General features: G+C 36.2%; 1 protein-coding gene and 1 long non-coding RNA gene across 3 annotated transcripts in view; one reads left to right on the top strand and one right to left on the bottom strand.

The window, feature by feature from the left end:
* The window catches only part of LOC138912699 (protein FAM210A), an 84,635-nt gene that overhangs the window by 32,913 nt on the left and 34,793 nt on the right, over positions 1-16,929 (bottom strand). The window contains exon 3 of one of the 2 annotated variants that reach the window (XM_070213954.1): positions 7,740-7,959. The exons of the other annotated variant lie outside the window; for it this stretch is intronic. Coding sequence (XP_070070055.1) covers positions 7,740-7,959 — 220 coding nt within the window. The remainder of the gene's footprint in view (positions 1-7,739; positions 7,960-16,929) is intronic. 2 annotated transcript variants of the gene reach the window in all.
* Positions 1,089-6,673, top strand: LOC138911936 (uncharacterized). The gene is made up of 3 exons (XR_011417566.1): positions 1,089-1,234; positions 1,307-1,501; positions 4,600-6,673. It is a non-coding gene; the product is annotated as an uncharacterized lncRNA (long non-coding RNA).

Genomic DNA, 16,929 nt, shown 5'->3' with positions numbered 1-16,929 from the left:
AGGATTGGTATTTGGCATGAAGATTCTTGGAGTTCTTACGCAGCGCAAGTTTGTTTCAAGAAGGTGCCACGCCGCCTCTAACGCCCACAATCCCTTATATACGATTTTAAAAATTTAAATATTTCGGAAAATTAAAAATGCAGTTTTACTGTGTTTATCAATACCTATCGAAATGTAGGAGAATGTCACTAAGTGACAGAAAAATAAAGGAAATTAAATGCCTTAATTACAGACCAACGTGAAGTGAAAAGAACATAAACAAATTGTGAACTCAGGCATATATGAATGCAAGTGCAACAACAATAATATCAAAAGAAGTGAGCAAGACATCGGAGACGCCGCTGCCCGCAACTCATCAAACCAGACGTGTGCCGCCGTGGGATACACCGACATACCTGCATAAACATACATACCTACATACATATAATAGTGACATATCCATACCCTTCAGTTCCAGATGTCACTTTTCCCTCAGTAATCCCCAAGGGAAAACCCGAGGACAGGTCATTTGTACCTCAGGACGCACCGAGGACGCCCCATAGAGAAAATTGTATGGGAGTTCCGCTTTTTCCTTCAGTACAACAACAAATTATAAGACAAGGAAAGAGAGCGCAATATATAAATACCGACTGCTCTGCTGACGTCGACAGCGGCCGAGCGTTTGGCCTAAGGAATTGTCCCCGAAATGGGATGCCAGAACTGAAGGGTAGTTCCACATAACTCTATGCACATGTCCATACGCCCACACACTTACACACACATACACCATCCCAGAATCCACCCTTCAGATAACCTTAGTACGCCACCAGCCAATATCTAATTGCAAATGTACCCAGGCTTTAGACTAAACATCCAGAACGAATCAAATTACGTTATCAGTTCCTTCCCACACTTTTCGGACCCTCAATGGAAAATTACCATGAGAAAGAATCCCCAAATGATTTAGACTAAACAATCGGATTAAGTCGCCGGTGCATTATCAATCAACAATCCAAAGGGCAATTTTAAAACTCACTCAATTAAAGCTAACTCCACTCATAGAAAGCTCTAAAGCTCAGAACCGAGGTATGATCATCAGAGAAGTTTAAGTTAAGAAGCGAGTTCAGTTTGAGACTTGTCTAAAGACAGTCAGTGTTCTTCCAAATAAAAAAATATTGTAACCAGTTTAAAATTAAATTAAATAAAGTTTTTTTTATATTAAACTTATGGTGCAAACATTTTATTTGCGCAGCCGGTAGGATCTTCAAGTCATTAAGTCGCTATATTGCCAGAGTAGAGTACTTACTGCAACTTTACCCTACTCAAGATGTTCGCCAAACCCACATCATCTATAGAGCCATTGAGAGGACCATCGTCGATTCCGCGCAAGCAGTGATCGAGGAGGAAAAGTCAAAAACATGGGGAACAGCAAAAGTGGCCCTAATTAAAGCTTTCCAGGATCACAGGCCATACGAGGACATCATACAGCACGTTCGTGACACCCCATACCAAGGAAGCATCAGTAAGTTCGTGAACGAACTAAAATCCAGATCATCAAATGTACACAATAAGTTAGAACTAGAATCAGATCCAACAGACAAGCTAATTTACACAAGTTCCTTAAAGAAACAATTAGGTATTGTATCGAAAGAAAACTTCCTGATAGATTGTATACTTCCTTGTCCAAAAAAAATATAACAACAGTTGCCAATCTAAAAGAAGCAGCAATGATTCTAGGTCACTGGGATGCAGACCCTTTTGATAATTATAAACCCAGGCGCAACGATAGTAGAAGGAATTCGGGAAATACACATCAAAATTATTATTATCAAAGGAATAATTCCCACTCCTATAGTTATCCAAGAAACAACAATAATAATTCAAATTCAACAACTTCTCAAACTTCACCAAATAGAAATCAAATTCCCCCTCAAAATCAGGGAAATTATCAAGAGTATAGGAGGAACTTAGATCAAGGTAGGGCCCAAAACCCCTTAAACTTTCAAGCATCAACTTCCAATAATTCTCCGAATACACCTGTTAAAAGACAAAGAGAGAGTGACAGTGCACAGAATAGAATGGACGTAAATTTTCAGCAAACTGCCTCGGATACAGAAAGTGTTGCCCATATGTCAGAGTAATGATTAAAGGAAAACTTCTTAGAGCTATGATAGATACAGGGTCATCTATCAATGTAATGACGCAGAATTTTGGAAATAATGAGGAACAAAATGAAAAATTAAAAGTATTCACAATAAATGGGTCAATGGAACTAAATAAAAGTATTACATTGGATCCATGTAAAATCTGTCCAGTTAAACAAAAATTTTATTTACATAAATTTTCTGAAAATTATGACATTTTAATAGGTAGAGATTATTTGCATCAGGCAAAATTAAGTTTAGATTAGTAGTGGATTACAGAAATTTAAACGAGATCACTATCAATGATAAATTTCCGAAACCCAGAATGGATGAAATATTAGACAAATTGGGAAGATTTCAATATTTCACAACCATTGATTTAGCCAAAGGAGTCCATCAAATTCAAATGGAACCAGAATCAATAGCTAAAACAGCATTCTCAACAAAACACGGTCATTACGAATACACACGAAGGCCATTTGGTCTTAAAAACGCCCCTGCCACTTTCCAAAGATGTATGAACAATTTACTAGAAGATTTAATCTATAAAGATTGTTTGGTATATCTATATGATATTATAATTTTTTCCACTTCATTGGAAGAACATTTTATCAATGAAAAAGGTATTTCAAAAACTACGTGATTCAAATTTAAAATTACAACTAGACAAATGTGAATTCATGAAAAAGGAAACAGATTTTTTAGGTCACGTAGTAACTACTACAGGTATTAAACCAAATCCACAAAAGATAAGTGCCATTATAAATTTTCCAATACCAAAATCTCCAAAAGAAATTAACTCATTTCTAGGATTGTGTGGATTTTATCGAAAATTCATACCAGACTTTGCGCATATCGTAAAGCCAATGACAGTGAAATTAAAGAAAGGTGCCACAATCAATACTAAAGACAAGCCTTACATAGAAGCATTTGAAAAAATGAAAGTTTTAATTACCTCAGACCCAATTTTATATTATCCTGACTTTAATAAACCATTTTCTCTAACAACGGACGCAAGTAACATAGCTATAGGAGCATTACTGTCACAAAATCATAAACCAATCTGTTATGCCGGCAGAACTCTTAATGAGCACGAAATAAATTACGCGACTATTGAAAAAGAACTTTTAGCAATCGTATGGGCTACCAAATATTTTAGATCATATTTATTCGGTAGGTCATTTGAAATATTAAGCGACCATAAACCTCTAGTCTGACTGAATAACATAAAAGAACCAAATATGAAACTACAACGGTGGAAAATAAAATTAAACGAATTTGATTATCAAATTAAATATTTGCCAGGTAAAGAAAATTATGTTGCTGACGCTTTATCCAGGACCAAAATAGGAGAAAATATGTTTACAGATGATATTAAGGAAAATGTAATAGAAGAGACAGCCAGTAGTTGAAACGCAACAGCACACAGTGCGCAAGAAGATACCCAGAACTATATTTCTAAAACCGAGAGACCATTTAATTATTTTTCCCGACAAATTGAAGTAATTAAAGGAGATGAAGATAAAACAGAAGTAACGCATTATTTCCACAAATTAAAAATTCAAATTATTTATAAAGAAATGACGGAAATTTTAGCAAAAGAGATAATTAAAGAATACCTATGTACCAAGAAGAGCGCAATATATTTCCATAACGATTCAGATTTTCTTATATTCCAAAAAGCTTATGTGGAAATTTAAATGCAAGTCATTTGACGAAATTAGTAAGATGTACGGCAAGACTTGAAGACATACTGACATATGCAGACTTTAAAGAAAAAATATTGAAACGACACAAAGACCTCTTACATCCAGGAATCGAAAAAACTATTAAATGGTTTAGAGAAAAATATTACTTCCCTGATTATCAAAAATTAATTCAGAATATAATAAATGAATGTGAAATTTGCAACATTGCTAAAACGGAACATAGAAATACCAAATTGACATTCGAACTTACACCAGAAATTCAAAATATAAGAGAGAAATTTGTCATGGATTTTTATATGGTGGGTAACCAACAATTTTTATCATGTATCGACGTTTACTCAAAATTTGCTACTTTAGTAGAAGTCACAAGTAGGGATTGGTTAGAAGCTAAAAGAGCTATCATGAAAGTATTTAACGAAATGGGAAAACCACAAGAAATCAAAGCAGATAAGGATTCAGCATTTATGTGTGTAGCTTTACACAATTGGTTAAACTCAGAAGGAGTATTACGACACACAAGAAAAGAAAATAAATAGAATTGAAAAGCTTAATGAAAAACGTCATGATTACGAAATAGACACAAAATATAGACAAGCACCTTTAGTAAAGTCCAAAACTACAAATCCATTTAAAAAGACAGGAACCTTGAGAAAAATTGACGAAAAACACTTTGAGGAAACAAATAGGGGAAGAAAGATTATTCATTATAAATCGAAATTCAAAAAGAAGAAGAAAATTAATAAAAGTAAATACGATGATAATTCCAGGCAAGCAGAAGAAAATGAACGGACCCAACAACAACAACTTAATGAAAACAATGACCTTCTCCATAATACTAACAACCATAATTCAACTAACAATCGGGCAGAGCATTAAAATAAATCCCATTAAGGCCCAAAATGGATATCTTGTATTTAGAACAGGATCAATAGATATCCCGATTAATTATGAATATCATTATCTAAGTGTAAACATAACAAAAACTGAACAAACTTTTGAAAGTCTTTTGAAAGAAGCTAATGAATTTAATGACGTAATACAAATTCGATATTTAGTAGAAAAACTTAAAAGAGAAATTAACGGAATTACATTAGCAAAACGCAGTAAGAGTGGTTTATTCAATATTGTAGGATCAGTATATAAATACCTATTCGGAACATTAGACCAAGATGATAAAGATGAGATGGAAGAAAAAATTAATAATTTAGTAGATACTAGTGTTCAGAACACCGATTTAAATATGATTATCGATGTCATAAATAATGGAATTAAAGTAATCAATAAATTAAAGGCAGACGGAGAAAGGGAACAACAAGCCAGCGTTTTAATATTTAATTTACAACACTTTACAGAATACGTGGAAGATATCGAATTAGGGATGCAACTGACAAGACTAGGTTTATTCAAACCAAAATTATTAAAACATGATTATTTAAAAAACGTGAACCCTGAGAAATTTTTTAAAATCAAAACTTCCACTTGGCTTAAAACAGACACAAATGAAATTGTGATCATTTCCCATATTCCTTCAGAGATAGTTAAATCGCCCGTTTTTGAAATTATTCCTTATCCCGATAAAAGCAATAATATTTTAACAGAAAATATATTCGACAAATATTTCTTATATGAAGATAAAGTATTTAACAAAGAAACAGGAAAAATTGTATTTGACGAATGTATAAATGAAATAATTAAATAGGAAAATACTGAAGCAAGTATACCAAAACATATAAAAATTTTCAAATTAATTATGCTGAATCAAATATTTTATTTTATCTCTAAAACATTATTAAATCAAAATTGCATTAATAAAGAAATTTCTATAGTTGGAAGTAACCTCGTTAAAATCCTTAATTGTTCAGTACAATTAGATGAATTCACTCTTTCAAATACAATGTTAGATTACACACAGAGCGTTTACGCAAATAACAACGTGACAAAATTAGAACCAATATCTTATATTCAAACGAAAGAGATAATAGAATCACACACAAAATATTATAATGTATTCCAAATAATCACTTTAACAACTTTATTTTTTCATTATTATAAGCATTGTTACGTCGGCATATTAGTGCCCCAGGCCTGAGAAGGACTTGGGCACTAATATGCCGACGTAACAGCATTTTATTATACTTATTGTATAAATTTAAGAGCATACCAAGAAAACTTATTGTAAAATATGTAAAACCAAAGGAAGATTCACAAAAGAGCATAGAAATTGTAAATGATCTACCAAAGCAAATTAACATAGAAGAAAATGTAATGCTATACCCAACACTATCCACCTGAGGACAGGCCAAATTTAAAGAATGGGGGAGTGACATATCCATAGTTCCACATAACTCTATGCTCACACACCTACACACACATACACCTACACACACATACGCCACCAGCCAATATCTAATTGCAAATGTACCCAGGCTTTAGACTAAACATCCAGAACGTATCAAATTACGTTATCAGTTCGTTCCCACACTTTTCGGACCCTCAATGGAAAATTACCATGAGAAAGAATCCCCAAAAGATTTAGACTAAACAATCGGATTGAGTCGCCGGTGCATTATCAATCAACAATCCAAAGGGCAATTTTAAAACTCACTCAATTAAAGCTAACTCCACTCATAGAAAGCTCTAAAGCTCAGAACCGAGGTATGATCATCAGAGAAGTTTAAGTTAAGAAGCGAGTTCAGTTTGAGACTTGTCTAAAGACAGTCACTGTTCTTCCAAATAAAAAAATATTGTAACCAGTTTAAAATTAAATTAAATAAAGTTTTTTAAAATATGTGTAGTGTATGCTTAAGATTTTGTAAAGTATAAAGGCGATTTGTTTTAGTTTATTAATATCCCTTGACATATAACATCAATCGTTTTGCCGCTTGCATAGCTTCAAGCTTCAAACTTCCTTTAGCTAAGTAACAGGTATCCATTAGTCAAAAAAATTGAAAACCATATTTTGCTTAGGATTTTACCAGAGAGTGGGCCTGCGCCCGTGGCTGATAGCACAAGTTGACAAAATCAAGACTTTTTCTTGGCCCAAGAATAAACGCTACAAAATTCATTCATCACAGTAACCTACCCAATCGAAAGACCACAATCAGTCTTAACGCCCTTAAAATATGTGTAGTGTATGTTTAAGATTTTGTAAAGTATAAACGCGATTTGTTTTAGTTTATTAATATCCCTTGACATATAACAACAATCGTTTTGCCGCTTGCATAACTTCAAGCTTTAAACTTCCTTTAGCTGAGTAACGGGTATCTATTAGTCAAAAAGAATTGAAAACCATATTTTGCTTAGGATTTCACCACAGAGAGGGCCTGCGTCCGTGACTGATAGCACAGGTTGACAAAATCATGACTTTTTTTTGGCCCACGACTAAAGGCTACAAAACCTGAAAGGATTTTAGCTGTAGATTACTACCTCATACTTGGAAACTTTCCACCACGTCGCCGTTTTGAGAAATCCGTGGTCAAAGTTCCAAATTTTCGATTTTTAGGCACTTTTTGCGGCTCAATAGCAAGAAAACCCTTAGTAGCCCAGAGCCACAATTTATCGGAAATGGTACTTTGAACCTTTAACTTCAAGAGTGTCCAATCACAAAGTTGGGCGACCTCCACTTCTTTAGTTACAATGGATTTTACTGAAGTACTTTTTGTCACTTTTTTCAATCTATAGTAGCCTCATATTTTCCTTGTTGAAATTATACCCGTACACACACAATACATTAAAAATATCAGGCTACTATGGATGAAAAAAAGTGACAAAAAGTACTTCAGTAAAATCAGGTCTAGTAGCTTTTATTCTTGGGCTATTTTTTTGTCGACCAGTGTAGTCTCGGTTATAGCGTTCTGTCTTATTTTAATATAAACGTGCGTTCTGTATTGTTTTAAAATAACCTTACCTAGATACGAGTACATAGAAACCTCCAAGTGAAATTAGTGATATCCCTATATGGAAGGCCACAATCGAAAATCCATATTCCTTAAATGCCCGCTTGAGCTGCTCTTTTTTACTTAGCTTTTCAGATGTCTCTGTGTGCATTGAATTCGATGGGCTGGATATCGTTGTGGAGGAGTTCGGAGGCTGTGATTGAGTTCCATATTTTCGCTTCGTGGAGAAACCTGTTGTAAGAACGTATGGTTAGAAAACAGTCTCTGATTTGTATATGGTGTGTCATAGAAATCTCTTCCAAAATAGGACGAAAGCAACTATAATTAAATTTGTAACATATATGCATGCAAGTCTCAATTTCATATAATAGGAAATTCCTATTAGGAATGATATAAAAGGGTAAATTAAAAGTCTCTAAAATTATTTCTTTGAGTCAAAAAAAAAAAACAAATGCTATCACTGTGGTTATAGTCCACGTAGTGGCGAAGCGCACCAGGAGAGATACCCGTTACTTAGTTAAAGGGAGTGCGAGGGAGATAGATATATAAACAATTTTGATTGCGTATAACTTTTTAATGAAGGGTCCGATTTGAAAAATGTCTTCTACATTTCGATAGGTATAAATATACACAACAAAATTGCATTTATACTTCTCGGAAATCTTCAAAGATGTGGGCGCAGGACCCATTTTAAAATTGTTAGTGGGCGATTGTGGGCGTTAGAGGGGGCGTGGCGCTCGGCTGAAATAAACTTGCGCTGCGTAGGAAGCCCAATAATATGTGTGGGAAATCTCAAACTTCTAGCTTTTGTAGTTTCCGAGATCTCAGCGCTCATACAGACGGAGAGACGGACAGACGGACATGGCTAGATCGACTCGGCTAGTGACCCTGATCAAGAATATATATACTTTATGGGGTCGGAAACGCTTCCTTCCTTACTCTACGAGTAACGGGTATAACAAAGCTAAAAGGTGTCGCCAGAAATCTAATCGGGAATGAAACAGCTGTAGAAAATAATTGCCTTTGTAGAAGTCTGGCAATGCTGGCATGGACTATAGATGTCTCGCTCTTACAAAGATGGAGCAACATCAATGTAAGATTAGTAATTAGTAATTTTGTATCTTCTTCCATGGTGGAAATTAAATAAGGCTCTTACTTCTGCTACAAAAGGAAAAATATTTTTTGAAAAATAAAACCTAAGCATTTCCCCTCCCCCTTCCACACAGCCCTACCCCTCCCCATCGTCAGTTTTCTTGGCTGTTGCTTTCTCGGCCGTCGCTCTCTTGGCATCCGCAAAATGCAACGCAATAACTTAGAAAATCTAAATAAATTCGTTAAAAGTACTTAAAAAAAATTATGGAAACTTGAAAAATTTTACTTAAGCATTTGGGCCATAGAATAACTATTGAGCTAAAAATCATCTTGATCGGAGCAGCGGTTTAGATTTTTTAAATCGAAAAGTTAATTTTAAATGTAGCCCCCAAATTAAAGGAGGAAGGGCAAAATCAAAATTTCGAAATTCCAACCACTTTAGAAGTTAAGCTTAGTACATCTAATGTTTTTTTTGCTCAAAATATGGATGTTGGAGCTGTTTGGGGCCACTGGGGGGACATGTCTGACCTTATTGGGCGCCTACGCCCCCAATGGAATACTGCGCAAAAACTTGGCTGCTCTAGCTCTTACGGTTTGGCTGTGGTCGTATCCCCTTAAAAATCGGTCTTTCATTTTATAATCTTTGTGAGCTTTAGGTGCTTTTTTTAAATTTCCTTATTTTCGAAAATATTTAACTCCAGCTGTTGATTCCCAGCCGACATTGGGGCACTGCGAGCGGATCCGTTTTTCGCTTAAAGCATTTTGGCCGTAGCCTTTGTTTATTTGTTTATTTAAAGCAATGTAGACTTAGGCTCAATAGACTTAATATTATATACATCATAAATTTAAAAACAAACAATAATTTTATTGTAAAGTAGGAGAACTTATTAAGTCGATGAAGACAGGAACGCAATGACTTTTAGCGAATTAGCCTTGGCAGAGCACTCATAGGATATGAGGTGATAAAGTTCATTATAGTTATCACATAGGATTCGGTAGGGGTCGAAACGGGAGTAGTTGGACCTGCACACAGGAAGTGCTAATGGACGGAATCGGCAAATAGCTCTGCAAGGAACGTTCCAATTGAGGGTGGCTAACAGATCAACTGAGTCGACGGCGCCAGTGATGAGTTTGTGAAGTAATATCACACCATAACAGGTCCGACGATCCTTTAAGGTAGGTAGATCCAAGTGGCGCCACCTGTCTCTATAAGAAGGCAAACGGCGTCCCTCCTCCCAGTTTAAGCCTCGTAGTGCAAAAAGGAGAAATTGCTTTTGGACGGATTCTATCATATTTTGATAGTGCTCATATTGTGGAGACCAAACACTGGAGCAGTACTCAAGTGTAGGACGAATTAAAGAGACGTAAAGGAGCTTAGTGGTGAAAGGGTCATCAAATTCCTTAGACCAGCGTTTTATGAATGCTAATAAGCATTTAGCTTTATTGGAGATGGTACTGACGTGGCGATTAAAACGAAGCTTGTGGTCAAATAGGACACCAAGATCAAGAACAGTATCAATGCGTTCAAGTGCAGAGTGATCTATTGAGTATGTACAAATATATGGATTGGATCGATAAAATGACATGGATTTACATTTATCTGGATTAAGCAGAAGCTTGTTGACTAGGCACCAGGATTGAAGGTTATTAAGTCGAGCTGGAGCTGCATGTAGGAACTAGGTGAGGTCAGATGCTTACACAACTTGACATCATCCGCAAACATAAGTACTTTGGAGAACTTAATTACTTGAGGAAGATCGTTGATAAATAAGCCAAATAGTAAAGGACCGAGGTGACTGCCTTGTGGTACACCCGAATATACGGAAACAGCTTTTGAATAAATGCTGTTGTACTGGACCTTTTGGGTACGATTTGTTAAATAAGAACGAAGCCATGTCAGTAGAGTTGGAGGAAATCCGAGGAGGAGGAGCTTGTGGAGCAGTAGTTCGTGGTTGACCGAATCAAAGGCTTTACTAAAGTCAGTAAAGATAACATCAGTTTGCATTGTGGATTTAAAGCCTTGACTAATGAAGGTCGTAAACTCAAGCAGGTTAGTTGTTGTAGACCGGTACTTTGTGAAACCATGCTGCTTAGAGGATATTAAGGAGCGACACTGGTGCTGCAGTTGGTCGCAAATAAGTTTTTCAAAGAGCTTAAAAATAGCACTAGGTTTGGCTATGCCGCGATAGTTGCTGATATCAGATTTACTACCTTTTTTATGTAGCGGAGTAAGAAAGGATTCTTTCCACATAGATGGAAATGTGCCAGTAGCAATCGACTTATGAAAAATCATAGTTAATGGAACTGCAAGTGGTATGGCGCAATGTTTGAGGACACAGCTTGGAACCATATCAGGACCCGCAGAGAATGATAATTTAATCGTGGATAGGCTACGTAGAACTTCTGCTTCATCAATTAGAGGGTTGAAAATGGCGTCAGTGTGGGGTAGCTGGTAGGAGTAGCTACAATTGATTCCGGTATTATTTTTGCAATAGGTGGATTGGAAAAAGTCCGCAAACAGGTTGCCAATATCTTGATCATTCGATGCAGATACATTATTTAGCTATAGTGATGGAGGAAATTTGTTAGCTTTGCGCTTTGAGTTGACGAAGGAATAAAATAATTTAGGATTGCTGCGAAATTCGTTTTTACAGCGTAGAAGGTAGCTGTTATAACATTCAGAATTATGCAGGAAGTAATTGGATTTAGCAACGCTGTATTTGGAAAAATCAGACTGAAGTCCTGTTTTGGCGAACTTCTTAAAAAGTTTAGTTTTTATATTTTTTAAGTGAGCCAAGTGTTTGGAAGACCACGGAGGGCTGTTTGAGTTATTAACAACTGTGGAAGGGACTAATTCATCAAATATGGAATAAAGGACATTATAAAAAGTTGAAATGGCCTCATCAACATGAAGACTATCAAGAAAAGACCAATCCACTGAAGATAGGGATCTCGACACTTGCAAATAATTAACATGCCGAAAGCAACGAGTCCGCAATGGGGCCTCAACGGAATTGGGTACACGAAAAATGCCACTAATGGATAGTTGGAGTGTAGGATGATGAGAGTCCTCAGGAGTGGTCAATGGAGAAGTACGTGTGACAATGGCATCACAAAGGTCAGGCACAAAAATAAGATTTAAAAATCTTCCACTCGCATTGGAAATTGAGTTAACTTGACCAAGAGATGAGTCAATAAGACCGTCGACAAAATCGTTTTAATCACCAGGAACTAGGGCAATTAGATCGACACAAGGAGACCAGGATAGGTACGGAATATTAAAGTCACCCAATATTATAAGATGGTCTGAGTCAGAGGCATATGAGGAGATATTCTGGATAGCGGAGAGGTGTCGCATAAAGATCGGAGCCTCAGAGCATGGAGGAATATAGGAGCAGGTTACAAATATGTTGCAGTTAGGAAGACAAATTTTTCATTTTACCAATTCATTGTCGGTCGCGTGTAGACGTGTTTTCTTAGCGCTCCGGAAAAACAAAAGAAAAACAATCTTTCACCCAGTTGAAAACGTTCGAAAATTTAGAACGGCGTGGTCTTGCGTTTCGCGATGCTAATCGCATATGGGCCGTTCTTTTACAAACCGAACAGATTTGGCCAAAAAAAAAATGTCACATTTTTGATTTGCCTGAAACTTTTTTTACACGTACTATTCGGAAAATAAGTAAACACGTGTATCAGGATTTGACCGAAAAAAAATTATTTTCCTAGTTAGAATTTTTTTAAGTGTGACAAAAATTGTTAAATTTGAAAAAGTACCCTCTCATTGAAAATCTGTATCTCCGGTTATATGAATCCAATTGACTTCATGTCTTTTGCATTAATTCCTCTAAAACCTCTCCTTTCAAAATAAAATTTCGTAAAAAAAAATTTTTTTTTAATTTCTTAAAAATAAAAACAAATTAAGATTTAAAAAAATTGTTTAACTATTGCCCCCACAAAAAAAAAAATTTTTTTTATTTTAATACTTGCGCCATATTGTTAGTTACAATCGGTTTTTGTAAAAAGTTGGAGCCACTTTTAGTTTTTAAAATATCGAATTTGTTTTAGCAAGGCCTCGGCTTTTTTCTATGAAAAAACGTCGCAGCAAGTAGATCTACTCTCTCACTCTTATCGAATCCTAATGGAATTTATGTTTTCTCATTGTTTACTAGTCCTTTAACAATTGTTAATGATTAAAAGTTAAGTTTTAAGTTTTTTGACAATTCTGAATGACAAAAAGTAAAAAGTCATTTTTTAATCAATTAAAAACTTACAACTATTTATTTAACCGTCTATTTAATAGACAATAATTTTAAATTTATTTTATTTATTACTTTTTTATATTATGTAATTTATTAAACATTTTTAAATATTTATTTTTAAATTAAAAAAAAAAATTAATTAAATTTTATAATTTTTTATTTTTATTAAATAAATTTTTTTAAAAACTTAAAAAAAAATATTTAAAAATGTTTAATAAATTACATAATATAAAAAAATATTAAATAAAATAAATTTAAAATTATTGTCTATTAAATAGACGGTTAAATAAATAGTTGTAAGTTTTTAATTGATTAAAAAATGACTTTTTACTTTTTGTCATTCAGAATTGTCAAAAAACTTAAAACTTAACTTTTAATCATTAACAATTGTTAAAGGACTAGTAAATAATGAGAAAACATAAATTCCATTAGGATCCGATAAGAGTGAGAGAGTAGATCTACTTGCTGCGACGTTTTTTCATAAAAAAAAGCCGAGGCATTGCTAAAACAAATTCGATATTTTAAAAACTAAAAGTGGCTCCAACTTTTTACAAAAACCGATTGTAACTAACAATATGGCGCAAGTATTAAAATAAAAAAAAATTTTTTTTTTGTGGGGGCAATAGTTAAACAATTTTTTTAAATCTTAATTTGTTTTTATTTTTAAGAAATTAAAAAAAAATTTTTTTTTACGAAATTTTATTTTGAAAGGAGAGGTTTTAGAGGAATTAATGCAAAAGACATGAAGTCAATTGGATTCATATAACCGGAGATACAGATTTTCAATGAGAGGGTACTTTTTCAAATTTAACAATTTTTGTCACACTTAAAAAAATTCTAACTAGGAAAATAATTTTTTTTTCGGTCAAATCCTGATACACGTGTTTACTTAATTTCCGAATAGTACGTGTAAAAAAAGTTTTAGGCAAATCAAAAATGTGAGCCAATAAAAGGTGTTCGGTTTGTAAAAGAACCGCCCATATTGTAAACTAAAGTTTTAATTAATTAATTAATTAATCTTTACGCACTAACAATAAGCAAATGATTAAGAACGTGGATCAGCGCACTCAACGCCAAAAACAACAAGACGAAGCCCGTGAAAAAAATGCAGAGAGAGCAAGACAAACGTCGTCTTTCTTTGGCCCGCAACAATGCTTATTTCTCTTTTACGAATAATACTCTAGAACCGAAAGTGCAGGAAAATGCAAGTTTACTGACCGCCGAAAACCAGAGAGCTAGTTCTTGCTCTCCCGCCCTGCTTCTCAACGCTCAAACGCCATGGAGTGAGCAATGCAAAACTCCAACCGAGCTTCAGTCACCTGGTGCAACAACAACAGCAACTACTACGTCAACTACAACGGCCTCTGTCGCCAACATTGCAATAACGACTCCACTCTCTTCTTCTGCAGCGGGTAAAGCAATAACACTATTAAGTGCAAAAATCGGGTCAAACGGCAAAAACAAAGCTACGGTTGAAGAAATGACAAATCCGCAAGCGGGTTCAGCCATGCAGACAGGCATGGATCGCTACATAAATATTTCCAAGCGCAAGCTAACGCCCTCAAAAAATTCTGACGGCAATAAGCCCAAAGTAAACCGTACCAGCAAAGGCCCTGAAAATCTCGGGCCACTAAATGGAAATAGATTTTCCATTCTGGCGGAGCACGAAACAGAGTCTGAACAATTAGCCCCAAGGAAACTGAAGCCGCCACCTATCTTTATTCGGGAGAAGACCTCGAATGCCCTAGTCAACAAAATAGTTGAGCTAGTCGGAAAAGATAGCTTTCATGTTATTCCGCTTATGAAAGGGAATATAAGTGAAACTAAACTGCAAACCAGAACTGAAGACGATTTCCGAGCAGTGTCAAAGTACTTAAACGATGCCAAAAAGAATTACTACACGTACCAGCTAAAAAGCTGCAAAGGCCTGCAAGTTGTGCTTAAGGGAATAGAACCCGATGTGACCCCCTACGAAATTACAGAGGCTTTAAAAGAAAACGGTTTCTGTGCAAAAAATGTTATAAACATTATGAACAAAAACAAGAAGCCGCAACCACTATTCAAGGTCGAGCTGGAGCCAGGCAGCAGAACTTTGAGAAAAAACACAGTGCACCCGATCTACAAGTTGCAGTACCTGCTGCATCGTAGGATCACAGTAGAAGAGCCGCACAAACGGAACGGGCCAGTGCAATGCACGAACTGCCAGGAATACGGACACACCAGGGGTTACTGCACCCTCAGGTCAGTATGTGTAGCTTGTGGAAACATCCACGACTCCGAGCCCTGCCCTGCCAACAAGGAAGACTCTCTCACTAAAAAGTGTGTAAACTGCCAAGGAAACCACACAGCAAACTACAGAGGCTGTCCAGTCTACAAGGAGATAAAAAGTCGGATGCAACGAACGACAACGGCACGCTACCAGAACACACAGAACAATTACATGAGATCACAAACGACACCGGAAGTTTTCTTCGCAAAAGCAGCCAGGTCTTCATTTGGCCCTTCAATTACCACCAACGGCATTTCTTACGCCAGTGCTCTAAAATCAGGCACAGCTCACATAGAACCGAAAATGGATAACATCCCGCAGGCCATGGGACATCCCCAAAGTGACATGGAAACTTTGATGATCACTTTGCAACAAAATATGATGGAAATTATGTCCTTCATGAAAACCACCATGCAAACCCTTGTGCAAACCCAAAACATTTAGTTAAAAATACTCGCAGCTCAGCAGTCCAAATAAACTATGCCTAGTCTTCGAATAACCTTGTGGAACGCCAACGGTGTTTCACGGCATAAACCTGAAATAAGTCAGTTTCTGAACGAAAACCACATCGACGTTATGTTGCTGGCAGAAACGCATCTCATCAGCAAATAAAATTTTCAAATACGGGGATACACGTTCTACAGCACAGATCATCCAGATGGTAAAGCACATGGCGGAACCGGCATCTTAATAAGAGACCGCATCAAACACCACTTTCACCAAAGGTTTGCAAAAAGTTATTTGCAAGCTACATGGATAAAATTACAGTTGGGCACCTGCAACCTTGCCATTGCCGCTGTTTACTGCCCCCCGTTTTACAGTCTCCGAAGACCAATTCATGGACTTCTATAATTCACTTGGAGAGCGATTCATAGCAGCAGGAGATTACAACGCCAAGCACACACACTGGGGATCCCGCCTTGTGACCCCCAAAGGAAGGCAACTATATAATGCACTCATCAAGACATGCAACAAACTGGACTACGTTTCGCCAGGCAGCCCTACATACTGGCCTACAGATCCTAGAAAACTACCTGACTTAATTGATTTTGCTGTGACAAAAAAATTTCTCGCAATCTAATATCTGCAAAATCGCTTTTGGATCTATCATCGGACCACTCACCAGTGTTAATAACTCTTCTTGAAAGCCCGGAATTAATCGAGCACCCTTGGAGGCTGACGTCGCATCGAACCAACTGGCTGAAGTTCAAAAAGTACGTATGTTCCCACATTGAACTGACTCCACAGCTCAACATCAAGGAGGACATCGACTGCTATGCCGATGCACTGGAGTCTGTACTCGTCGCAGCAGCCAAAGTCTCTACACCGCAAGGAAGGGATGGGCGCACACACCAACACAAAACTAACTTGGAAATCGAACAGCTTGTTTTGGAGAAAAGACGTTTGAGGCGTGCTTAGCAAACCAGCAGATCGCCATCCTCGAAACAAAGTCTTAAGGAAGCTGGTTGCAGACTTACTAGGGCCCTAAGGCACGAAGAAGTAGAAGCACAACGCCAGTACATTGAGAAACTTTCACCCACCAGCACCAAGCATCCCTTGTGGAAGGCCCACCCAAATCTA

This window comes from Drosophila takahashii, chromosome 2L (assembly GCF_030179915.1).
Source record: "Drosophila takahashii strain IR98-3 E-12201 chromosome 2L, DtakHiC1v2, whole genome shotgun sequence".
NCBI classification, from domain to species: Eukaryota; Metazoa; Arthropoda; class Insecta; order Diptera; family Drosophilidae; genus Drosophila; species Drosophila takahashii.
The sequence above is the reverse complement of the archived record's forward strand: the minus strand, read 5'-3'. Positions and strand labels throughout refer to the sequence as shown.